At 38.8% G+C, this 27,151-nt stretch overlaps 1 protein-coding gene across 3 annotated transcripts in view; it reads left to right on the top strand.

Annotated features, from left to right (window-relative positions):
* The window catches only part of PDE7A (phosphodiesterase 7A), an 86,427-nt gene that overhangs the window by 46,872 nt on the left and 12,404 nt on the right, over positions 1–27,151 (top strand). For all 3 annotated transcript variants that reach the window (XM_061600226.1, XM_061600235.1, XM_061600245.1), the window contains 7 exons: positions 8,014–8,165; positions 13,460–13,523; positions 13,934–14,029; positions 20,101–20,201; positions 20,520–20,651; positions 22,994–23,085; positions 25,353–25,497. In XM_061600226.1, coding sequence (XP_061456210.1) covers positions 8,014–8,165; positions 13,460–13,523; positions 13,934–14,029; positions 20,101–20,201; positions 20,520–20,651; positions 22,994–23,085; positions 25,353–25,497 — 782 coding nt within the window. The remainder of the gene's footprint in view (positions 1–8,013; positions 8,166–13,459; positions 13,524–13,933; positions 14,030–20,100; positions 20,202–20,519; positions 20,652–22,993; positions 23,086–25,352; positions 25,498–27,151) is intronic.

Here is a 27,151-nt window from a genome sequence, read left to right as displayed (position 1 = left end):
GCATTCCTTCCTTTTTTCTTTTTTAAAGTCAGTCTATTACTCCCAAAAATATGTAAATATTTTAACACGCCTGATGTCACCCAGTCTTGTATGATCTAGTTAGTCCAACCCATGCCAGCTTGGACTGTAGGAATCTTGGCAGCATAGCAGAGCTTAATGTATGATTTTTTTCAAACTCAGATGATGGTATCAGAATTTGAGTTCTGAAATTTTCCTGAGAAGCTGTTGACGAGTAGCAGAGTCCAAGTGTATAGCTACACTCACTCATATTACATATAAACAAGTGAAACCTGCATCAAAAGGTTCAGTTTTCCAAACAGCCATGCCCTCTTCCAGGATACTCTGTTACATTTCTCCTCTCTTGATTTCCCATTTCTTCCTGAAGCCAGCCAGCATTCTGTGGCCAGTAAGCATGCTCAGTCTTTATTGGGCTGCATTTAGGGTAATCCCTTTAGGAATCCTTACAACAAATACAAAGATTTGTTGTACTTTTGCAAACCTTGCTCCTGGTGCATGGTGGTGCCATTTTGGCTACATACATTACCTTGCTGTAAGGAGATGTGGGTCTGATAAGTGCCGGCAGGGCTGGTGCCAGGCATGACTGGGCCCTTGGGCACCAGCCTATCCTGGGCGCGCGGCTCCTGCCTGTTGCACCTACCTCTCTGCAGTCTTCACTGCTGTGTGTGCTGCGCACGCAGGGCTACCATCAACCAAGATGGTGGCAAAGGCTTTTCTAAGGGACTGATGCCCTCACTGCTATTTTGGTTGATGGCATGCATACGTGGTATGCTACATGCGCGCACATGCCTGCCATCCACCAAGATGGCGGCAGGGGCATCAGCCTCTTAAAGAAGCCACTGCTGCCATCTTGGTTGATGGCAGCCCTGCGTGCACGGCAGCAAAGACGAGAGAGGTAGGTGGAGCGAGCAAACTGACGGGCGGTCTGGAAGCTCCCTCCCTGCAAACTGCAGCAGGCATCCTGTGGCGGATCGCTACTTTTCCTCCGTAAACGAGGGGCCATTGGCCAGGACCAGACCTGACTAAGTAACCCTGTGTTTGCCATGATGGGAGAAAGGTGGGATATAAATGTAGTAAATAAGTAAGGATCAGCAGTTGGGAACGAATTCACTAGTTGCATATGGGATACATACAATGGGATTAAGACTAGAGCTTGAAATTTCTATTTAATTTTCTTTAAAGAACATCTTAAGAAAGAAACAAAGCCATTTGACTTTTCCCGTATCCTATATTTCCTTCTAATTGATAGCTTGATCAGGATATCAGGAAGATTAGGAACTAGTCAGCTCAGATTAGCAAAGTAAAATACTGCTAATGTTAGTTCTTCAGGCAAGTTCTTAGTTCTGATTGTGTGACTGTATTAATACTGATGATCGTATATTTACCCAAGTGATATTTAATTGAAAACTGGTCCTTTAATTCAAGTTGGTGCTATCTTTACGCAGCTTTCCTGATTACCTACATCTTGTGCCTTTTGCATCAGGGTTTGATGTGTCATGTCAATTTTTTCTTTTTTAAAATTGCAGTTTTGAAAAGCTAAAACAACTGAATTGGAGAAAATTAAATTGTATTAAATTATCATTTCTACTGGCACCGTTGGGTTGGTTCTAGAGAAGCCCTTCTGGTTGCAGGGTCTTTCCATAAACTTAGAAGGCCTTCAATCCAGTGGAGGAGGTGACCTTTGCAGATTCTTGTCCCCATCTTGCAGCCCTCTATGTTATCTCACATGCTATTCTGAAGGGTCCCCAGTGCCCTGCAACAAATCTTTGTGGGTGCAAGGGAAAAGGGGGAATTGCCAGAAATAAACTCTTTCCCTTTCAATTACCAAGTGTTGAGACTCTGCTCATGGGAGCATTGGATCCAGTATAGTGTGTCTTACATTAAAGAATTAAATATACATCTGATGGCCTCTGCATCTGCAGTGAAGTGAGTCAAAATTCCATGCTTTTCCTTAAATAAACAAGAATAAATGTTGGTCGCCCAAAAAAGGATCCCCAAAAGATAGGAATTAAAAATGTTCAAATGATTTAATGGTCTCGTTCTCTTGAATTTCAGCAAAAATATATATTGGATAAACATTCATAACTTTGGGGAGACTAAAAAATGCATCTTGTTATTGGGTTGTTATTGGAGTTGTAAACTTGGATGTTTTTCTTTAAACAATAAGGCTTACAATTCTACACTTTCTGACTCTAGATGGGTGTTTCTGTTCTGCCTTCTTGTAAATACATGTGTGAGTTGTGGATGGGAAGTGAAAGGTGATTTGAAAGAGAGCTGGTCACATCACACACACACACACCCTGGTGCGGACAGGTTGGTGTATGGTAATATGAAAACTGGACAAGTTTAGTAAACAGAACTACATGTTAAGAAAGGGTAAATATCTGCTTCTGAACTGATGAATTGGAGTATAGAAATAAGAATGTATGGATTTTATATTTTTAAAAGGCAACCAATTTTAAGTATGTTAAATCCAAAATTGATTATCTTCAGATATCTTTACTTTTTTATAATTTACCCACCTTTCTCCAGTTTCCCTTCCTTCCTCCTACTTGAGGTACTTATTTCATTTGGACTGAGGCTGTTTTTTTATAATACGCTTTCTCCCCTTTTTTCAGTTTGAAAGCCTGTTGTGAATAATACTTTTGTACCTGGGTACATTCCAAAATCATCAATGCTTCTTTGCTGTTACTAGGACACGTGCTCATTATTTAACTTCTGTGGGTCTTTTTAAAACTTGTTCTAGAATGAAAGGAAGAGAACTTTATAAACCTTAGGTTCTGAAAAAAACAAACTGACTGGCTTTTTATGTCTGATCAGGATCATGTCATCTTTAAGCAGAGGTGAAAGATTTAAAATCCTGCTGAAATGTCAAGACATGTCTCGTAAAAAGAGAGCTTGGGGTTCTTGTGAAGATAACATGTCTGACTGGCAATGAATAGCATCATTGAAATTTAATTGTTCACATGTTAGTGGGTGCATGCTTAAGGTTTACAAACTGCCATGTAGTGTTTTAGTTTTAGTATTTTAATACAAAACTATAAAATTAGAATACAATCCATTCCTTCCTCTTCCACCCACCCCAAACAGGCCTTGGTCCATTGCAGTGGGGTCTCTCCGCTCCCTTTTCTACGTGTTCTTTAGCTTAGAGATACCATATACTATTTTTGATTAGGTAAAATTAAAATGTTTCATATATAAATTTGGTAAATTCTTTTTTTTTTTTCTGGAAAGGATGAAAACAAAATGGACTACAAATTTTGCTTTTCACACTTTGAGGGGTAGATACCTGAGAGGATTTGGTATTCTTCACACCATTTCTATCCCAAAGAAGAGAGCAAACAAAACAACCCCAAATTGAGCAAACAATAGATCCAAAATTAACATTTCACAAACTTAAGGCACAATAACAATCACATAAAATTGATGAATTAAGCAGGTTGTCTGTCTTCAAATTGAAGGATTTTAGTCTAGCAGAAAAACCTGTAGTGTAGCCTAGACACAGGGATGGGCAGACTTCATTCTTTTTGATCTATTTTATTTTTTTTACTAGACCCCCAAGATCTACCTATCAGAGCCAGGTCCAAAAGACAGCTAGTTAGAATGAAAGAACAGTGTGCCTCTGCACACGTTCTAAGCTTAGGAATTTTTGTCACTACAAAACTGAATTGGGTTCATAGTCCTTTCATGCAAATAGTCCACTTCTGGTTAGCTTTCTTCTAGCTTTCTTAATTTTGGCAGCATAATTTAGATGGGAAAGTTGTTTTGTATTACTATTGTTAAACAATTGGGAATCCCAGTCTGCGTCTGTGTTGGAATTGCTTTTTAATATGTTATTAAACCTTCTTATTTAAAATGTTTTTAATCTTAGAAGATGTTTTGAAAGCATTTTTAAGAAACATTTTTAAATATGTTTTATTTTAATGTGTTTTACAGTTTGTTTTTATGATGTTTTAAAGTTTTTAGTGCTTTTGTTTGCTGCCCTGGGCTCCTGCTGGGAGGAAGGGCAGGATATAAATCAAATAATAAATAAATAATTTTTAAAAAATGCCTACCTATATAGTGCAAATTGTCCAGACGTCTACCCAGTCTACCTTCTGTTCACCCGTGGTCTAGTGAATTGAAGAAAGTATTCTATTTTTTTTTTAATTCTGGGGTTTACATTTGTTTCATGTAGCAAAATTGTGCAGCAGGAGATCTTAATTCAGAGAAAGCAGAACATGCTCTAGCCTCTTTCAATCTTACCTTTTTTTTGGAAGGTCGCCCCTTCCCATGTTGTTCAGGTAAAGAAGCCCCTTGTTATGTGAGGCCAGTTCCGAGAAGAGTTAATGCTGGCGTTGGGAAAAAGCCAAATGTGATATCCTCTGGCATGGTCCAAAGTTTCTCATGTTGTCTAAGAGGTGCAGGAAGGAGGTGACTTGAAGTGGCTTTTATGGCAAATCAGTGGCATCACTAGGGTTGGTGTCACCCGGTGCGGTAACTCATGGTGTCACCTGCATGACCTCCTCCCGTACCAGACCTAGGGTGCCCAGGGGTGGGGCGGCTCTGGGTTAGGGTTGCCATATTCCAGTTCCACAAATCCGGCAGGCTAATTTGCATATTATTTGCATATTATTTGCATATTATGCAAATATTTGCTTATTAATATTTGGATTGTCCAGTTTTGTTTTTGTGCCTAGGAATTAGCACCAAAAACTGGGGAAAGATGTGAGAAATCTTTTTTAAAAAAAACTTAACATTTTCAGCCTTAAATGCCTAGACTCTAGTTTCCAACACTATGGAATGTTGATTGATTAAGAGGATTTATATCCTGCTCTTCTGCTGTTAAAAACAGAGCTCAGCATAGCTTACAAATATAATAAAAACAATAAAAATGCACAATCAATATAAAAACATAATAAAAACACAAAATAGCAACATACATAAAGTAAGTCAGGGCAGCAGTACGGTTAACCATTACATATATGATATATTTCAGAGATGTGGTGGGTGGAGAAAAACAAGCCAAAATGTTAGGAAAAGGAGTCTTTCATGCCACATGCTCAGTTGTAAATACTGTTGCAGCAAGTTTTACAAGTTCCTCCAGTATTCCACTGGTGCAGGCACTCAGACATTCAAAGTATCTGTATGTTTCTTAGGTTTTATAAAAGCAGAGCTTTGCTTAACTCAAAATTTCTTCTCCCTTTGATCAACCACATCTACACAGGTTCCACCTCCCTACTCAAAATGAAACTGGGCCTGGAAGTGTGCAACAACCCCACACATACCTTACTAATTAGATTACCAATGCCAGGATGTCTGTCTTATCGACTACTCTCCTGCTCCCTCCCCTCCACCGGGCATCATGAAAGACCCAGTCCTGGGCTCAGAAAGAAAATAAATATCTGGTCCTCTTCAAAGTACTGATAAGCCTCTTGTTTTAATTAAAATAATAATTATAAGTTCTTGCTTTTATCACTAATGGGAGTTAATTATTTTGCATATGCTGCTGTTGCTTCTATGGCTGTAACGGAGTGAGGTTAAAGATAAGTGAAATGCAAATAGGAAAAAAAACACAGAAGGCAGTAACACTTTCCTAAATGTAATACCATACCAACCCACAACAAGATTCCTATGAGTAAGGCAGAAAACTCAGCATCTCACAACCAGTCAGGATTCCTAACCAAAAACCAAAAATATGATAAATGAAGAAATATTTATATAAGCATGACTATCAAATATATTTATTATTTACACAAACTGTAAAGATATTTATAGTGCAATCCTAGGTTTATTTATTTAGAAGCAAGTCCCAGTGTATTCAGTAGAACTTACTCAAACAGGAACAGAACTGCAACCTCAAGTGATAAGCAACTTCATTCACACAACCCAAAATTCTGAATCATGCCACTTTACGCTGTTTTGCAACTGTTTATACTTGTTTTTATGGTTATTGGATTTTAAATGGCTTTATTTCTTGTTGTGAGCTGCCTTGGTTTCCAACCCTACCTCACAGGGTTGTTGGAAAGACTACACACACACACTGCAGATGTATAAATACATACAGCCCATATAATAGTTTATTGTCAAACCAGTTGGTCATTGCAGAAAAATCAGTATTAGTTTTAAAAAAATCAGTATTAGTTTCCTACAGAATAAAAACTGTAATACCTAAGTAAGCCCTGCCTACTTGCTTTAAAATAGGACTGGGGGGGGGGGACAGAAAGAGAACACAAACACAATTCTTTTTTACATTCACTCCAAAGTCCCATTGATTTTCAGCACATTCATAACCAAGTCTACTCAAAAGTAAATCCTATTGAATTCAATGGGATTTACTCTGGAGATATGGGATTAGCAATGCTTTTACCCCCACAAAAGCAAGTATTGGGAAGGTTTTCAAAACACTGCCCAGAATCTGACTCCTACACACAAGAGGGGAAAAAACTGAAATGTATATATTTACCCAATTTATGAGATTTTCAGATAAACAGGGGGGGAAACCACCATTTTCTGGCCTTGCAATGAGGTTTACTAGACACTGCCAGAGGTCAACCAAACGCTTCACTGATTGGCTGCAGTCTTGAACGGGTGGGGTTAAAGCTATGAAGTGCTATACTGTAGTTTAAAAAAGATTTAACGGGGGGCTGACGTTTTTATGTATATCTCGAGAACCGGACCACCTAGAAACTTATTTTTTTTTAAAATTAAAGCTGAGAATCTGGGCCAGCTAAGGGGCTAAACGGGCGGCGGGTGGCATGCAAAGAATCCGGGTAAAACCCGGCTAACTTGGTAATATGGCAACCCTACTGTGGGTGACACCCCCCTCTCATGGTGTCACCCTGGTGCAGTCCACACTCACCGCACCCGGCTAGTGACACCGCTGTGGCAAATGCAACAGCAGGGGACAGAAAATGCTACTAAAAGATGAAGCAGGATGTTTGTTTTCCTGAACAGTTACCTCATAACCATTAAAATTAGGAATGTTTTTGTGTCAGGGAGACAGTAGTGGCTGCAGTAATCATGAGAGAACGCAGCAGGAGCAAATAGAAAAATGACAAATACTTTTTGGAAACAAGTGCTTTCTACTTGGTGCAGATTTTCATTCCTGCTCCCATCCATTTTATGTGTGTCAATACCTCACTCCCAACATCATCTGAGTTCATTACTAATATTTCAAATTTAACCTGTGCATACTCCCAAGCGTCATTTCAGAACCTGACTTTATTAGATTTCAGAAAATGAATTTAGGATTATTTCCAATCCTTTTAACTCTTGGTAGTGTTATGCCTGATGCAGGTTTCAAGTTTGTTCACTGACTCAGTAATTAGGATACATTGAACACATCACAGTGATCGTGATCTGATAATTTAGTCTTGCAATGTTTTTAACGATGGCTTGGGTTTTGTAAGTGCATGCTTCTAATTTAATTACAATTGTACAATAATTGTAGCATAGGGATAGCCAATGTGGTACCCACCAGATGATGTGGACTGAAAGTTCCATCAATCCCAGCCAGCATAAACCTGAATGGCTCAGCAAACACTAACCCACTAGCTGTCCCATTGTAGCATGTAGAGATTCAAAAATTACAATACTAACATGTTGTTCAATTGCTTTGATGTGTTTGGAATTCAAGAATTGGATCCTAAGATCCCATGAGTGAAGCTCCATTCATGGAAAGCGTGTTTCCAGATAACAGTGTAAGGGAAGGAGGAAGGTGGTTTTTGTCATTCTTGCACTCTCTTACAGGTGCCTGCAAAACTGCTATGAAGCGTTGGACACTCCAGAATTGCAAGAGAGTGGCGTGGGGGGGGGCATAGTGGGAGTTTCTGAATGCTCTAACTAAACATGCGGTACTATTTTAGGTTACTATATTTTTCCAAATATGCCAATGCTAACCTACGTTATTGCTGTACAAAACATAAATGCTTGAAATGAATGTTCTCATAGATATAATTTTTAATGTTTTATAGAAGCATCATACATCTTAAGGCTCTTTATTTTTCCCCTCAGCAAATTCTGAAATTGAAGCTTCTGTATCTGCAAGAAATATCCGAAGGTTACTGAGTTTCCAGCGGTACTTGAGATCTTCCCGTTTCTTCCGTGGTATCACTCTTCCAAATTCTTCAAACATTTTAGATGATGATTATAATGGACAAGCTAAGGTCTGTTTTTAAAACTACTGTGTAACTTTTCCCTGAAAGCAATATTAATGTATGTTAAGATCTGCAAATAACCAAGCACTAAATGATAGTATTGCATCTACTAAAGACTTCTGGATTTAAATTTATCCCCCATAGAAATAAGCAAAAGAGGTATAGGAATTAGCATAAATAAGATTACTACAGTTGGTAACAGGAAATAGTTTGAATAATCTGAATGAAACTTTAGAGCAGTGTGACAGCAAAATGAGCACATCTTGTTTTAGAAATAGTGGTAGACACCAGCATTGACCAAAATGTCTTCAAAGGATAAAACCTAATCGGATAAATAAATCAAATGTTGTCCTTGGATTAGATACATTGGGAATACCTTACTCTGCCACCTTTTGTTCAGTCTTTAAAACTAACACCATTTGTTTCAGATCTCTCTGTCTCCTTGCTTTCATTTTGCCAAATTTCACTTTGTTAGTGATTTTAGAAACTGGACAGAAACTGTGGATGTCTATATTGCTTTAGAATATTGTGTTCGTATCGTATTGTGTTTTTGTAGTGTTTTTTGTTGTTTGTTTGTATATGTTTTTATGATTTTTATTATGATATATTGTATTTTATCTTGTTTGTTCACCGCCCTGAGAGCTATTCTGCTAAGGGCGGTATATAAATTGAAATAATAAATAAATAAAAATAATAAATAAATAAATAAATATATAGTCTAAAGCCACTAAATTTTACCTTGGCTCCCTCCCTTGATGCAGGTTGTGAATGTGCTCCAGAAGATGGCAGGCACAACACAAGGTTGTGTGTGTTCTGTGCATAAAGATGTTTAAATGACTTTTGCACATGTTTGCGTCTTTGTTTCCACAGGAGACTGCATAAATTTGTATTAGGGTTTTCTTGCTCTGTATAGCAGATTTGCAAATCTTCTGGCACAATACAACTGATCTATGTGTGGTAGGCTGTTCGTTCATGTGGATGAGAGGATTGCAGCTGAAGTGTGTAAACTGAAGGATGCTATGGCATTGTAGTAACAGAGCAAACCATTGTTTTGCTTTATATCATTAATAGGTGGAACATTTTCAGACAATGGCCATGATAAAATCTCTTTTTAAGTAAGCCAAGACATGCACATGCTTCATGCACTGGAATTCCCTGTAGTTCACACGTTTATTATCTTTCAGACTAATCTTGTGTACTGTGAGCTTCTGCGTATTTTCCTAACACTGGATTTTTTAAAATAAAAAACATAAAATATAACAATATTAACAATGTTAGGGGAGGAAATGTTTATAGTGTTTGCTGAACCAGTACTGAGTTTTTACGTCGTGGTGGTGGCGGCACACAACACACACACACCCCTCTGCAGCCGGTGAGAAACAATAGTCAGAGAGGTAGCCAGGAACACAGTCTCTTGGCACTGCAGATTTCTTGGCAAAGCAGTGGCAGCTCTTTTCAAACTCCCAGGATGGGACTGGGATCAGCAGGTGGGCAGCACATAAGGAGCTAGGAGGCTGTGAATGGAGCCCCCAACCTGATTTGTGGCCTCAATTTGTAAAGACAAATAAAGCCTGATTTGATCTGTACATATTTGTAGCCATCCAATTACCAATATCCAGAAATCCCATTAACTTGCATTGCAAAGCAACAACAGCCATAACTTTCCTGTTTTTTGACACAGGGACATGAAATTTTGGGACATGGTAGCCCATAAAGAGGGGATTAACCCTGCGTAATATCAGCTGAGTAGCCCCAGGAATTTTTGTTAGACACCTTTAAACATTCAAATGTTTTAAAATTAAAATGGACATAGCTTTCTTGTTTTTCACTCATGGACATGAGCTTTTGGGACATGGAAGCCTCTGTGGAGTGGACTAACCCTGTGAAATTTCAGCTGGGTAGATCTGGAGGGTTTCATTCTAGCCACCTTTCAGTCAGCTTTTTCCCAAAAATATTTTTTAAAAAAACTTCAAGTGCTCAGTCATGCCAACTCAGGCTTCTGTGCTTGCCCTGTTCCTTCAAGATTTTGGGGTAAAAAAACCTGAGTTTTTTTAAAATTCAGTTTGTGATACTGGGCTCTTGTTGGCAGCATCAGCAGGCACAGGTGGGCAGTAGCATGGAGATAATATATGCATGTAGGGACATGAAATCTGGGGACATGGTAGCCCCCAAAGAAGAGATTAAGTGTGTCAGGTGGGTAGCCACAGGAGTTTTCATGCTAACCACCTTTAAGGTTTAAAATGTTTTAAAATTAAAATGGCCACAACTTTCTTGTTTGTTCACATAGGGATATGAAATGTGGGGACTGGGAAGCCTCTATGGAGGGGACTAATCCTGCCAAATTTCATCTGGTGGCTCCAGGGCGTTTCATGCTAGCCACCTTTAACCTTTGCTTTTTCCAAAAAAGATGTTTTAATCAATACTGTGTGTGCCTGTGCTCATTAGTCAGTACAGGCTAAGAATAAATGCCATCAAGGTTTAGCTGACTGGGTAATAATAAAACTGTGTAGGGTGTATCCTCCTAGGCTATATCATATATGAAGTAGTACTAGTAGTAATAAACATTCTAAGTAATGGGAAGAGAATAAGATTTGGCGGTTGGTTTGTCTTTTCTTTGAGTCCCCTCCAATCTATAATTCATTGTAGGATGTGCTTAAATAAATGATAAATGTATGTATTCAAAATATGAAAAAATGTAAATGTACTGCCTTCAAGTCGATTCTGACTTATGGCGACCCTATGAATAGGGTTTTCATGAGGCTGAGATGCAGTGACTGGCCCAAGGTCATGTGAGCTTCATGGCTATGTGGGAATTTGAACCCTGGTTTCGCAGGTCGTAGTCCAACACCTTACCCACTACACCACACAGGCTCTGAGAAACTACAGAAAAGTCCACACACTGGTGGCCAGCAGTGCTAATATTTCTTCTAAACAGAGGCAGAAGAAAATTATTAACAGTAATTATAGTAGCCTATATGGAAAGTAAATAAGACAGAAGAAAAAGACCACAACTGTGGGTGGTGTTAGCTAATATATTTCATAATGCTGATGATGACTGAAAATTATCAATAATTTAAAATAAATAAATATTGCAAAATGGCTGGTAGTCCAGACTCTGAGATAATCAAGATTGTTTTAAACAAAAGAAAAGAGACCACAGGGCTACTAATACTAAATACCATGAAAATAAAATAGTCTGAAAATGGCTAGTCAAAAAATAAATTTATTCAAGAGAAAAGTGTAAAAGAAATTCAAACAAACAGCTGGCTGGCTCCTAAAACATCAAAGAATTAAATTGGAAAAACAAATTAGATTCAAAACAGTGAAAGGGGGTGTGGATAGAAAAGAAAATATAAGTTTAGGAACCTTAAAAAAAAGATGCATGATACACAGACAGAGTTAAATACATTTATAATAGGGAAGAAGATAAAGCAGATGGGCTTAAGAAGCAAGATTTATTTCTACAGTACAGAGGCTCTGCTAAAGCATTGCGTTCTGCTCAGAGGCAGAACTCCTCCGGGGCTTTCTCTGCTGATTTGCAGAAAGAGCTGTCAATTAAAGGGAGAGACTCAGCGTTTTCCTTACATGGTGTGATCCCACCCAAGAGCATAATGACTGAAAGGCAATTCCCTCTCCCCACCAGAGCTTTCTCCCCTCCTGCTGTTCATGTTTCAGCATGGTGTGTGTGTGTAATGTAATGCAGCCCAACAGACAGCAAAACAGTCAGAGACATTAACGTGTGAGTGCAACTTTTTAAAAAAAAAAATCTGAATAGGCTTTGTTTTTTAAACGAATATCTTGGAATGCTTTATCCACTCTGTACGAGGCTGCAAGTGACGGAGCCCAATTTGTAGCATCAAAAAAAAAAGGTTCCAGAGAGGCCCAAATTGATTTGTTTTTCATGATTTGTCTGAACACAGAGCACAGCCTTACTAGAAGTGGCTGTGGGGTGCTCTGTGCCACTTACGTGTGATCTCCCGAGTGCAACAGTTTCCTCTTGCTTTAACAGCCGGTACCCAATGCAGGTGGTTCCCCCAGCCCAGCGCAGGAGAATAGCAAGTGAGGCTGACCCCTCCTCTCTCCACTTCCCCTCTTGTGTCTCTGCCTCTGGGTGTCTCTACAGCCTTGCTTGCTCTTGGTACAGTGGTAGAAAGAGCTTTTCCACTAGGAAAAAACCTGAACCTATAAAAGCAGAAGATAATGGAAAACAAACACACATGGAATGGAACTGCTTGCCAGTTCAGTGGAATGCGATCGAACTAGCACCAACAAGCAGATCCTATCTTTAACCCAGACATAGCTGCCTTTGCTCATCCCTTTGTGTTAATGAACAAGCCAGGAAGCCGCAATTAACCACAGCTTCCTTTGGAGAGCTATACAGAAACGAACTAGATAACCATGGCTTCATATTCTAGCTACTTTGTAAGCAACTAACTATAGCTTTCAGTTAATACATAAAGGAAAACTATGGTTAACTGTGGCTTCCTTGCTGTTTTCCCAGTTGCATGAAGGGAGGAGTGAGGTGGAAGCAAAATGGCTGTATGTGGGTGCATGAAGCTCGTGCGTATCTTGGCTTATTAAGCTGAGATTTGGCTGCATTGAACCATCAATGTATCTTACAGAAAAACATGTTTTATTAATGCTTTGTTCCACATGAGATATTAATATAACTTCTAGATGAAAGAACATTGTGGCTTTATAGGACCCATTAAGCAAGATCAGTTACAGTAGGCATAGAGGACCTCAGGCCGGGGGACAAAATGTGGCCTTCCAGGCCTCTTCCTTTGCCCCGTGGACCTCTCCTCAGGCCACATCCCTCACTGGCCCTGCTTCATACCCCAAGTGCTTTTGGCTAGCTGGAATTTGTCTTTGAACTCTGATAATGCCTCTTGCTTGTCTGGATGGGGTATGGAGTGAGTGTGTGTGTGTGTGTGTGTGTGTGTGGAAGCTAGCCTGCTGTACAAAGGTAATATTTACATTCAGTGCTCCACTCATTTTTCCCCAGGCCCCACCCACCACTGGCATGTGGCCCTCAGAAGGTTGCCCAGACGGGAATGTGGCCCTTGGGCTGAAAAAGGTCCCCCACACCTGAGTTATAGTATGACTGTTTCTGGGGCCTGTGAAACAGAAAGAAGTGTTGTGGTCACAGACATGCTACTGATCACTTTTTACATTCTTGCCAGTGTCCCTTTCAGTATCTAGCCTTGACTTGTGGAGTGAAAGCAATGTGATTTAAATATGCATTGTACTGAGATAGGTATTTTTAACTTATTTGTAAAATTTTATTTTTGTTTTGCTTTCAGTGTATGCTAGAGAAAGTTGGCAACTGGAATTTTGATATTTTCCTTTTTGACAGGCTGACAAACGGTAAGACTAGAAGTTTATATTCTTATTTAAATCAGTTGTACACTGAGCCAGTCTACTACTACTACTACTTTGCTTTGAACAAGCTGCTTTTCTTAGGCTGTGAATGAGTTTGTTTTTATGATGTTTGAGAGTGTTTTTAGTGCTTTTCTTTGCTGCCCTGGGCTCTTGCTGGGAGGAAGGGCGGGATATAAAGCAAATAAATAAATAAATAAATAAATAAATAAATAAATAAATAATAGCTTGCATTTACTTGCAAAAACTGGTAAGTCAGATTTCTTATAGCTGGTCTGAAGTGTGTGTTATGTGAATGTCTGAGCTTCAAGCCCATTTAGTAGCGTGCCTAAAATCACTTAGCCAATGTACATTTTAAAATGCTTCCCATTAAAGATGATTTTGTGTTTGTTTTTTAGGAAACAGTTTAGTCACCTTAACCTTCCACCTGTTTAATCTTCATGGACTTATAGAGCACTTCCAGTTAGATACAATGAAACTCCGCAGATTTTTAGGTAAACGATATTCATGAGTTCACTTAAACACTTCTGGTAAATCAATTTTGCAAAAATAAGAACAGCTTTTATTCCGTAAGAGTCTTTTCCAATGTTAAAAGCATTTGTAGCACTGGTCAGCAATACCCACACGAAGAATGAGAGTGATTTTAGACTGTTTGCCACTTGAAAGCATGTCCTCCAGTGTGGAGGAAGGAAGAGTTCTGAAAGAACGGGAGAGAATGGAAAAGGGTTAAGATTCAGAAATAGTGGGTATAGCTGTTACATTCCTGGTGGTTGCCAATTTATTTTTAGATTTTAAAGTTGTTCTGGTGAAAATGGACTCTGGGTTTTTGGGGTCCTCTTCAGGTGAGTCTCCCTAATCTCCAGACTTTCAGCTTTCATTTTTGAAAAAAAATTAAGTTCCTAGGTGGTCTGGTTCAACAGATATACACCAAAATGTCAGCCCCCTGCAACTTCTATTACATGAACTCATAGCTCTGCTGCTCTAACCCTGCCCTTTCAAGTTTGTAGCCACTAAGTGAAGTCAGGGTTGTGATTGACAACGTTTTTTTTGACCTCCAGGCAATAGCTAGAACCTTGTCTGAAAATCTCATAAACTGCATAAATGTATAACTTTCAGCAGTAGCAAAAGTATTTTTCTTATGTGCAGGAGATCTAAATTCCATCACAATGTGTTATGCTTTTCTAATTACGAGGAGTCAAACAAGTTTACATTTTCCTGAGTTGTTGAAGAGGGTAGTGTTTTGAAAACCTTCCCAATATGAACCTTTAATTCTATACTCACTTTTCTGGGAGTAAAGCTGCAATGTTAATCCCACATACCGGGAGTAAAACCCATTGAATTCAGTAGGACTTACTTTTGAGTAGACATGGTTAGGATTGTGCTGTAAATCAATGAGACTTTTGAGTGAACATAGCAAAGGGTCGTGTTTATGTTGTAAATCTTTTTCTCCCCCTCTCATCCTGTTTTAGGCAGGGCTTACTTAGGTGTCACTGCTTTTATTATGTAGGAAACTAATACTTAAAAAAAAATGTTTTGCAATGACCAACTGGTTTTGACAATAAACTATTATATGAGGTGTATGTATTTTACATCTCCAGTTTGTGTGTGTATATTGAGTCTTTCCAACAACCCTATGAGGTAGGATTGCTGATGTTAAACCGAGGTAGCTCACAACAAGAAAGAAATCTCTTTAAAATTCCATAACCATAAAAACTAGTATGAAACAGTTTAAAGTAGCATGATTCTGAATTTTGGGTTGGGTGAGTAAAATTTCCTTGTCACTTGAGGTTGCAGCTCTGTGTAGGCTTCCCTGTTTGAGTAAGCCCCATTTAATACATTGGGACTTGCTTCTGAGTAAACATGCATAGGACTATAAATATCTTTACAGGTTGACAGTCATGCTTATATAAATATTTCTGATAAGTATCTAATTTCACACTATGGTTGTACATGATTATTTCCTCTACATTTTAAGTGTGCTCTTCTTCCTTGGGGTGGTCATGGTCTTCCTCTGTTGTTTTCATCCTGAGGGACAGATTAGGCTGAGAGGTGGTGAATAGCCCATGGTCACCCAGTAAACATTATAGCTCATTTCCATTAAAATGATTTACATGCAGGCAAGGTTTATGAAGTAGATCCACACAATACATTTAAAGCATATGACCTCCCCCAAATAATCTTGGAAAGTGTAGTTTCCCTTTCACAATTATAGTTCCCACCACCCTTAACAAATAACAGTTCCCATGATTCTGTGGTGGGATTCATGTGCTTCAGATATGTGTTGAATGTGCTTTAAACACATGGTGTGGATATGCCCTAGATATGCTATGCATCATTAGTGAATTGAAAAGAACAATTTTAAAAGCTAGCTTTTTAAATCGGGGAGGAGCTATAAGTCAGTGGTAGGGCATATGCTTTGCATGCAAAGGTCCAAAATTCAATCTTGGGAAGAGCCTATTGTCTGGAATCCTGGAGAACCAATGGTAATCCATGTCATCAGTACTGAGCTTGATGGTACCAAATGGCCAGAGTCAATATAAGGCAGATGCCTTTGTTCCTAAAAGTGGAAAGAGACCCAAGGGCCACAGCAACTCCAAAATTTATTTATGTACTTTATAACATTTATATACTGCTTTATTTAAAAAAAACCCTCAAAGTGGTTTACAGAAGGAATTAAAACAATAAAATTATTGGCAAAAACAGTTAAAAATGGATATTTAAAAACATTCAAAATAATAAAACCAACAATTAGTTAAAAACAGATTTTAAAACACAATAGCCTCTACATGCCTGGGTAGGCTTGCCTAAACAAAAATGTTTTTAGCAGGTGCTGAAAAGAGTACAATGAAGATGTCTGCCCAATGTTCAATAGGCAGGGAGTTCCAAAGGGTAGGTTCTGCCACACTAAAGGATCAATTTCTTAAAAGAGCAGAACAAGTACTATGTGGCACCCATAACATGGAAAGCACACGTTGAACTTGGCCTGCTAGTAAATCAACAACCAGTGCAGATTTCAGAGCAGAGCATTGTGTGCTGATAGGGTCTCATGTCAGCAATTGTGTCACAGCATTCTGCACTAACTACAGGCCCCAGGTCAGGTGGTGCTGCATGGGGATTTTTGTAATATTGGCTGACTGGCTGCCAGGTTTTTTAGTTTCAGTTTTTGATTAAGAATCCTGACTGGTTGTGGGATGCTGAGTTTTCTGCCTTACTCATGGGAATCTTGTTGTGGTTGGTATGGTGTTGCATTTAGGAAATCATCACTGTCTTCTGTTTTTCTTTTCTGTTTGCATTGCATTTACCCTTAACCTCACTTCCTTACATCCATAGAAGCAACAACAGTGGTTCCATGAGCTCAGCTCAACCTACTTAAAACTACTCATGATGCACCTTGTTGTTTGTATGATGGTTTGTTTCTTACCCAATAGTGGTAAAAGAGAATTCACATATTGGGAAGTTCTCAAGCTACTGCCTGTGAAAGTAGACCAAGCCATGTGTGTTTTCTCTCTGTTAATTATTGCCCACTGGAATTGGGTTGGCTGTCAAAGTGAGTTTATAGCAGCCCACAGAGGAGGCAGAAAACGGTAGAGAATCTTCTTACTCTTACTCATTTCTCAAACCTCCTTCTGAAGTGAAGGGCCAAATTTGTAAAGAAGTTTGGAGCAACCACGTTAAAAGGCAGGGGCATGGCATTCCAGGCAGGGTGTTGCCAACTCTGCTTGGATATGGATATCTTTGCAAAGGATCCCTAGTCAAGGTTTACCAACAGCACAATCCAAACCATGTCTACTCAGAAGTAAATCCTGTTGAGTTCTGTGGGTCTTAGTCCCTTAGTAAGTGTGTTTAGAATTACAGCCTTCAGGGGCATCCATCTCTACTCCTGAGTGCTTCCATCTAATATCTCCACAACACTAGGTTCCCTTCTTCCTGTAATGGCCTTCTGATGACTGGCCTGGCCTGAGGGCACTTAAACCCTTCTTTCCAGAAGCAAATTGGCTAGATTAAATGTTCCCTACCCCCACCCTAAGCAGGTGAGAGTGAATGATTCCTTCACTTCAGCTGGACCTGGGAAGACCATCTTTTAGCTTAGATTTCTAACTTAATTTCCAATCACAGAAATGTTTTTGTTTGAATACTCCAAGCAACTGTGGTTGAAGCTTAATATATCATGTTTCATGACATCACTAGGGCCCACCCCATGACATCACTAGGGCCCACCCCTGAAATCTCAGAGTTTGGGATGCTTCTGACCTTGTAACCCTACTGAAACCTCAACAGATGTGCTTACTGTGGGGAAGTCTGCATTTTCTAGTAGTAAAATACTGTCTCTGATGCTGGAAAAATGAGATTATGTCACATCTGTAATGCTTTCTTAGAGAAAGAAATGTAGGTCCTGTGCAACGACGACGTTACAACTGTGCCATTTAGTACACAATATAAAACACTAGCCTGAAAAGACTCTTTTGCTAATGCTGCACTTAGATTTGTGTAAAAAGCTTTTTGTGTTGTTAGGCCTTTCCTGTCATAGACTAGCCTTATTCTGTAGTTTATTCTGGAAAATCAGTTATGAAAACATAAAAGGTGATACAGAGCCAAAGCAGTTAGATAACGTTTACTAGTTCAGAGTGAACAATAAACTTGACTAGAGCAAATTCGAATTATTTTATCTAGAACCTGCATTTTCTGTATGTAATGCAAACACACGTTTGTGTGCTTTTTGCTTTTATAATGAAAAATGCTGAGTAGCCTGAGCTATAACTAACAGTTCTCTTAAGTGGTCTAGTTAGAACACTTAGGCTGCAATCCAGTACACGCTTACCGGGGAGTAAGTCCCATTGAACCTAGTGGGAGTTGCTTCTGAGTAGACATGTATTATTGGATTGCAGCTTTTGGCTTATTAAGGTAAGGGCAATTGCTCCTAAATTGCAGGCTTCATATGGCCCCAGATATATTACTTTTAGAAAGGAATTGGCAAGGCCTAGCAGTGGCAATACTAGCAAAGGTCAGCCATTGTTTTCCAATGTAGATTTAATGCATACAATACTGTTGGGTTACATTTGAATTACATCTATTTATATGTCTGGAAGGGAGCCAATGTGGTGTAGCGGTTAAGGTGTTGGACTACAACCTGGGAGACCAGGGTTTGAATCCCCACACAGCCATGAAGCTCACTGGGTGACCTTGGGCCAGTCACTGCCTCTCAGCCTCAGAAGGCAATGGTAAACCCCCTCTGAATACCGCTTACCATGAAAACTCTATTCATAGTGTAGCCATAAGTTGGAATCGACTTGAAGGGAGTCCATTTCATTTTTCATATGTCTGGAAACCTATGGCTGACAAAGTTTTTAATTTTTCCAAATTTCTTAAAGGTTTAAAAAGTGTAATATGCAGGTCTGTTTCCTGACCTCATCCTCTAATTATGATTTTAAAAAATGAATATAAACCCTGCTTTTTATAAGCATGTTGAAATTTTTTCAAATATTTCTGAGGAGACTGGATTAGTTTGAAATCCTTTGCCATGGAAACTATTGCTGATGCTAATATTACAGCTTATGTCGTGATGAAGAATTTCGACGTGTATGCTTATATATAAACTCTTCCAACTAAACAGTTCCACTAGCCCAAGGACTTTTAGCTGCATGATGGAACTTTCCTGCTGTCTTGTCTTGCTGTGCCCACCTCCCTAAATCTGTTTCATGATTTCCCCTAACCCTCTGGAGTAGATTTATGGAGAATGCGGGGCCCCTTTTTCAGTCCTAGGGTTGCATTTCCTTTTGAATAGCCTTCCAAGGGCCACATGCCAGGGCCAGAAGGAAAAGTGGGTGGAGCAAAAAATGGAAAATACACATACTTGCTCGGTCACTTTATCCTCCTCCATCTAGTCAAACAAGGGGCATTATTAGAATTCAAGGACACATTGAAATCGGGTGTGCAAGGTGGGACTGGTGAAAGGTGTGGCCTGGGAAGAGTTCTGAGGGCCAGATAGAGAGCCATGGAGGGCCTCATTTGGCCCTCAGGCCTGAGGTTCTCCATCCCTGTATTACTGGAACTGTTTATTTGGATACCACCTTTTAGTAGTTAACATACATATAATTATATCTGACTATGGTTTGGTTAAATAATATACTGATCTCTTGAGGCCGTGGTGCAGTTTATATGCCTTGGTTCATACTTTTAGTTGTGCTTGGGGTGCTGTAATAACAATGTGGTTGAGTGGTACAAAATCCTTCTATAATTTATATGCTATATAGATTATGTTCAGTGTGAATTGGTCTCTCTGTGTGAGAACCTGGTTGGGCAAACGCCTGGTTTACATGATTATTCCCTCCTCCTTTTTTTGATAGTAAGAAATCATGTGAATTAGACCTTTGTGCAATAATGTGCCCAGTGCATAGGGCAAAATTGGCACAAAAGGTAATATACATGGAGGAGGGGAGAAGCTGAGCTTGCACTGCTCCTACATGAGGTTGCAGCACTGCTCCTGTTTTTTTAACAGTAATATATATATAAAAGTGTGTGATGATATGAAAGGTAAATTAACGTAAGAATTTTTTCTTATTTGTAGTAATGATTCAAGAAGATTACCACAGTCACAACCCATATCACAATGCAGTTCATGCTGCTGATGTGACTCAGGCCATGCACTGTTTTTTAAAAGAACCTAAGGTAAAAATGTGTCATTAACAATTTTCAGCACATTAGCTAAAAAACAGTTTCAAAAGCAGATTGTATGTGGCATAGGGATGGCCTGTTTTAAAATACCAGTTTCATGTAATAAAAACTGTTACATCTTCTTTTCTGCTTTAGTATTGGTCTTATAGAGAACTCTGAATCCTATAGACTAGCATAAATAAATGAAAGAAGAATTCGATGCGTTGAATTGAAATATAAAATTCAGTGTGATTTAGAGTACAACAGATGTTACCCAAGTTTGTTGCAAGTGTCACTAGTGAATATTCACGAGGCATACTTCATGTATTACAGCTTTCCCAGTCTCTGACTCCATGGGATATTCTGCTTGGCTTAATTGCAGCTGCCACTCATGATTTGGATCACCCAGGTGTTAATCAGCCGTTCCTTATTAAAACAAACCATTATTTAGCAACTTTATACAAGGTAAGGTTTTTTTTGTGGGGTGGGTGAACTCCCTTCAGCAGTATATAAGCAAGTGCTAAAATGCTTACTTCATGATAGTTATATGATGGGAGATATTTGGCTCAGCAACACTACATATGAGATGGATGTTGGAATTGTTGATCACAACCTAATAGTGCGATGTGGCTGCAAAAAACGCAAATGCTATTTTAGGCTGTATTAACAGAAGTGTAGTTTCCAAATCCTTGAAGTACTAGTTTCCCTCTATTTGTCACTGGTAAGGCCTCATCCTGAGTACTGCTTCCAGTTCTGGACATTGCACTTTAAGAAGGATGCAGACAAACTGGAACAGGCTCAGAGGAGGACAACAAGGATGATTAGGGGACTGGAAACAAAGCCTTATGAGGAGAGACTGAAAGTACTGGGCATGTTTAGCCTTGAGAAGAGAAGACTGAGCGGAGATACGATTGTACTCTTCAAGTACTTAAAAGGTTGTCACACAGAGAAGGGCCAGGATCTCTTCTCAACCAGAGTGCAGGACACGGAATAATGGGTGCAAGTTACAGGAAGCCAGATTTTGACTGAACATCAGGAAAAACTTCCTAAATGTTAGAGTGGTACAACGATGGAAGCTAGGGTGGTGTGGGCTTTTTAACACTGGAGGCATTCAAGAGGCAGCTGGACAGCTACCTGTTGTGCTTAATGCCGTTTCTCTCTCTGTGAAAATACTAGATCTCTGGGACATCCATCTGTTGAGCGTGCTTTAAGTTGGATTCCTGCATTGAGTAGGGGGTTGGACTTGATGGCCTTATAGGCCCCTTCCAACTGTACTATTCTGTGACACTAGTCATTAATTCATGAGAGAGTGTTTAATTTGGTGATTTAATATGTATAGCAGGTGTGGGGAATGGTTTGGATCAACTTTTGACAAGTGGGCAGGCCCAAACCCTGTGTAAATATCATGTCTTGCATTTGGTGCTGTTTAAATTCAGCACTGATTGCAAGTCCCACTGCTTTCGGCAAGAATGAGCTCCACTTAGGAGTTCTGATTGGGAGCTCCTGATGGGAACCAATCCAGTGGGATTGCATTCAGCACCAAATGCCAAGGAACAATTGGGAGTGTACTTAAGTGCTCCTGATCATTCCTGGCTTGGAACTCTGCATGTGCAAAGATAAGAAGCTAGAGGGAATTGGGGGCAGGACTTGTGTGATTTAAAGTTTTTAATGTCAAAACCAGTGCCTGGGACCAAATTTGTAACCAATGAAACCAACAGAAGATCTGGGTAATATGGTCTAAATGGACAGTTTCTGACAGAACTTTTAACAGTTGCGGCTTCTGGACAATCTTAAAGTGCAACCTCATAAAAGCACATTATAGTAATCTAACCTAAAAGTGACAAGTGTCTAATCACTGGGGTTAGGTCTGATATCCTCAGGAAAGGCCCAGTGAATCTACAAGACAAAGATGATTAAAAGTAACCTGGTGACTGCTCATTATGTAAGTGTCCAAGTGTAAGTTTGAGTCTAGGAGAACTCCCAAACTCTGAACCTGTTGCTTCAAGTGGAGGTCATTCCTATCTAGAACAGGTTGACTGTCTAATCGGAATCCTCAGTCGATAGTATTTCCATCTTGTATGGAATAAGTTTCAGCATTCACCCTAATCTAGTTCAAGTAGATACTGATTCAACGCTTCCACTGTCTACTTGGAATATGCGGGCATAAATGAGAGGGCCGGGTATTGTCTGCATATTGATGATGCTCCATCCCAAAGCTCTGGATAACCTCTCCCAGTGGTTTCATGTAGATGTTTTAAAGTATGGGAGATGAAAGTAAACTTCATGCCACCCATAGGCCCAGGACCACATTCTGGCATTTTCCCCTGAGGTATAGGAGTGGAACCATTTTGAAAACGCGGGTGGTATTCAGCCAACACATCTTAGCAATGCAAGGATTTCCATTTGCGCAGTGGGACTCCCCCCCCCAATGCATGCTCCATACCCTCCCCAATCTGTTCTGGAGAGTTGGGGAGCTCTTAGAACAGATTTAGGGGTGTATTGTGGGGAGGGGGGAGTTCTGTTTTATAAGCAGAAATCCTTGCACTGACAGAGCTACTTTAAATACAACTCAGTATTCCCCAGTTCCAAGTTGGAGAGAATTCAGAATGATACTATTGTGGATGATACAGAAAGCTACGGAGTCATTTAAGAGAGTCAACAAAGTTGTACTCCCCCTGTCTATCCCCTGGTGAAGTATTAGCATAATAGAGTGTTCATTCAAGAAAATACAATTCAGAATTCGAGGAATATTTGATACCAGTAATATTTTCTCTGTCTCTTCTCCCCTCTCTCCCCCCCCCTTTCAGAATACCTCAGTATTGGAAAATCACCACTGGAGATCAGCAGTGGGATTGTTGAGAGAATCTGGATTATTTGCACATATGTCACTAGAAAACAGGTATGTGTCAGATTTGTTGCATAGCATGCTTTTACTTTTTTTATAATTTTTTTTATTATTCAAATTTTTATAAAAACAAATACAAATACAACAAAAACAATACAACAGAAAAAAATAAAATAAAAAGAAAAACTTGACTTCCGATTTGTTACAGATCAGCTATAAGTATATAATATATATCAAACCTGTCTCCTAAAACATACGAAATTCACTTTTTTCCAAGGTCTATCTTAATTAATCGTCAAATCCCATTATCATCATTTCATTTTTTTCTTTCAACAAAAAGTCCAAAAGAGGCTTCCATTCCTTAAGAAATGTGTCTGTCGTTTTTTCTCTAATAAGACATGTCAATTTGTCCATCTCAACTAATTCCATTAATTTCAATAGCCATTCTTCCATTGTTGGTATCGATTCCATTTTCCACTTTTGTGCATATAGTAATCTTGCTGCCGTGATCATATATAATATTATTCTTCCATATTTCTTTTCCTTTTGTTTATCCATAAAACCCAATAAAAAAAATTCTGGTTTTGACTGAATATTTATCTTTAAGATTTTTTGCATCATCCTACCTATCTGTGCCCAAAATAATTTTGCCTGTTTACACAACCACCACATATGATAAAAAGATCCTTCTTGTTGTTTACATTTCCAACATACATTAGAAACATTACTATACATTTTTGACAACTTTTCTGGAGTCATATACCAACGATACATCATTTTAAAACAAATTTCTTTAAGATTATAGCATAATGTAAATTTCAAACCTTTTTTCCACATATTTTCCCATTGATCCATTTGTATATTATAACCAAAATTTTTTGCCCACTTAACCATACACTCTTTTACTTGTTCTTCTTCCATGTCCATTTTTAGTAAAAATTTATACAGTTTTGCAATTATACATTCATCATTTGTACACAAACCTATTTCAAAATCAGATTTATTTATTTCAAACCCATACATTTTCTTGTCCATTTTAAATCTTTCTAACAATTGTAAATAGGCAAACCATTGTGAACTATATCCTTCCTTTATTAGTTGTTCTCTCTCTTTCAGTATATATTCACCATGCACATTTTCTAATAGTTCTTGGTAAGTTAACCATTTCTCTTTTCCAGTCATTTCTCTTCTATAAAATGCTTCTTGACTTGAAACACATAGTGGTATTTTCAAAAAAAACCTTCTTTTGTATTTATTCCATATATTCAACAAAGGACGTCTTATAAAATGATTATTAAAATCCACATTAACTTTTACTTTATCATACCATAGATATCCATGCCATCCCCACTTCAGGTTGTGACCCTCCAAATCCAATAATCTTTTATTCCTCAATAGAATCCATTCCTTTATCCAGACTAAGCAACAAGCAGCAAAATAAAGTCTCAAATTTGGTAATCCCAGCCCTCCTCTTTCTTTGGCGTCCTGTAATAATTTAAATTTAACTCTTGGTTTTTTCCCCTGCCAAACAAATTTAGAAATATCTTTTTGCCATTGTTTGAAAGGTAGATCAGAGGATATGACAGGTATTGTTTGAAATAGAAACATCATTCTCGGCAATACATTCATTTTTATTACAGATATTCTACCCATTAATGACAACTGTAATTTATCCCATTTTAACAAATCTTTCTTAATCTCTGTCCATAGTTTTTCATAATTATTATGAAACAACTTTGAATTTTTATTTGTCATAATGATACCTAAATATTTCACCTTCTATTTTAAAATCTATCTTCTCCATTAACTCTTTTTGATCTCTTAAAGATAAATTTTTCACCAGCATCTTCGTTTTTTGATTATTGATCTTAAATCCTGCTAATGGTCCAAATTCTTCTAATTTATCCATCAATAGCATGCTTTTACTGAACAGTAGGGAATACATTGCAGAGTAAATATTTTAAACTCGTGTAAAATTGAAGTAAAAACCGTTTTTAAACAATAAAACTTACTATAGCTTTGTATAATAAAGGCAGTTGTATGCAAAAAAACAGCAAAGCAAATAGTTGTAATCTTTGATACCTAATTTGCTGCACCTGTAAAATGTACCCCTTTCACATGTGGTACTATAATTTTGAGTGATATAAAAGACAAGGTTAAATCCTTGCGTTGAGAAACTTCATTTAGTATGAATTTCAAGCTTTAAATCAGGGTTGACCTGAATTTTGTGTAAAGTTCACAAAGACTTTACACTTCAGTTTAAATGTTGGTGACTGTAGATTATTTCATTCTTCTTCCTGTGGGGGCGCCCCCAATTTCAGGCAGCTGATGGAAAGCCAGATAGGAGCACTGATTCTTGCCACTGATATCAGTCGGCAAAATGAATATTTATCCCTATTTCGCAGTCATTTGGACAAGGAAGACTTATGCTTAACAGAGGAGAATCATCGTCATCTCATTCTTCAGGTAATTCACTTAATCCCTACATAGAAAAGTAGTGAAATGGTTAAATAATTGCTTTGCCATCTACTGTACCATAGTTTTAGTTGTGTAGTTTGTAAATAAACATTGCTAGTATTGAAATTAAGGTCTTCTGTTTGCCAGCAAAACAGGTGTTAACAGAGTGGGAAATGTTTCACTTATTCTGATCCACCGATGTTCCTTGGTCTTTCTTCTAGTGGGACATCTGGAAAGAAAGGGGGTATTTGCCATTGTGCCTCTTTGGCTCTTCTGAAACTGTATAGAGAGGCACAAACAGGACTGTTTAGTTATCCAAATCAGAAAGCAATAAGAATAAGAGCTCTGCTGGATCAGACCAAAGTCTCTTTTGGTCCAACATTGTGTTTTTGCTATGGCAAACCATGCCTATTGGAAGCTGTAGCTGGGCCTGAGTGCAACAGTGTTCTCTCCACTTGTGATTCCCAGCAACTGGTACTCAAGAGGCATTCTGTTTCCGAAAGTGGAAGTAGAACATAGCAGTTGTGGTGGTGAAAGGGGAGGTAGTACATAACTGTTAGGGTTTAAATTTATTACCTGCCCTTCACCCAAAGGTCCCAGGATGGATTACCATCATTTTAAAATACTTAATTAAAAGAAAGTTAAAAACAACCTAAAGCCACAGCATCGCAAAAAACAGAGTGGGTCCTAAAAATAGGGGTCAAAGGTCAGGGTAATGGGGTGCATCTTCAGCATGCGTCAAACTGTACAGTGAAGTTTTTATTTATTAATTTATTAAATTTAAATCTCACCCTTCCTCCTAGAGGGAACTCAGGGTGGCAAACAAAAACACTAAAACACTCTAAAACATCTTACAAACAAAACATCTTTTTTAAAAAAAACAAGCTTTAAAAACATCTTTAAAAAGTAATTCCAGCACAGACTAGGATAAGGTCTCTACTTAAAAGGCTTGTTGAAAGAGGAAGGTCTTCAGTAGGCACTGAAAAGATAAGAGAGATAGTGCCTGTCTACTATCTAAGGGAAGAGAATTCCAAAGGGAATGTGCCATGACATTAAAGGTCCACTTCCTATGTTGTGCAGAACGGACCTCCTGATAAGTTGGTATTTGCAGGAGGCCCTCACCTGCAGTGAACGACTGGGTATATAAGGGGTAAGATGATCTTTCAGGTATCCTGGTCCCAAGTTTTAGAGGGCTTTGTATACCAAAACCAGAACCTTGAACTTAGCTCGGTAGCTAATGGGCAGCCAGTGCAATTCTTTCAGCAGCGGGGTAACATGTTGGCGATACCCTGCCCCAGCAAGCAGTCATGCCACCACATTTTGCACCAGCTGCAGCTTCCAGACCAACCTTAAGGGCAGCCCCACATAGAGCACATTACAGTAATCCAACCTGGAGGTTACCAGTGCATGGGCAACAGTGGTCAGCCTATCCCAGTCCAGAAACAGCCACAGCTGTCTTACAAGCCAAAACTGGGAAAAGGCACTCCTAGCCATTGAGGTCACTTGGGCCTCTAGCAACAAAGATGAATCCAGGAGCACTCCCAGACTACAAACCTGTTCTTTCAGAGGGAGTACGACCCCATCCAAAGCAGGCAACTGACCCTGTTCTCCTAATAAAGGTCATCCATCAGGGTGACCAAGGCCAATTCAGTCCCATAACCAG

This window comes from Rhineura floridana, chromosome 1 (genome assembly GCF_030035675.1).
Source record: "Rhineura floridana isolate rRhiFlo1 chromosome 1, rRhiFlo1.hap2, whole genome shotgun sequence".
Lineage (NCBI taxonomy): Eukaryota > Metazoa > Chordata > Lepidosauria > Squamata > Rhineuridae > Rhineura > Rhineura floridana.
Note: the sequence above shows the minus strand (reverse complement) of the source record. Positions and strands in the feature narration are given on the sequence as shown.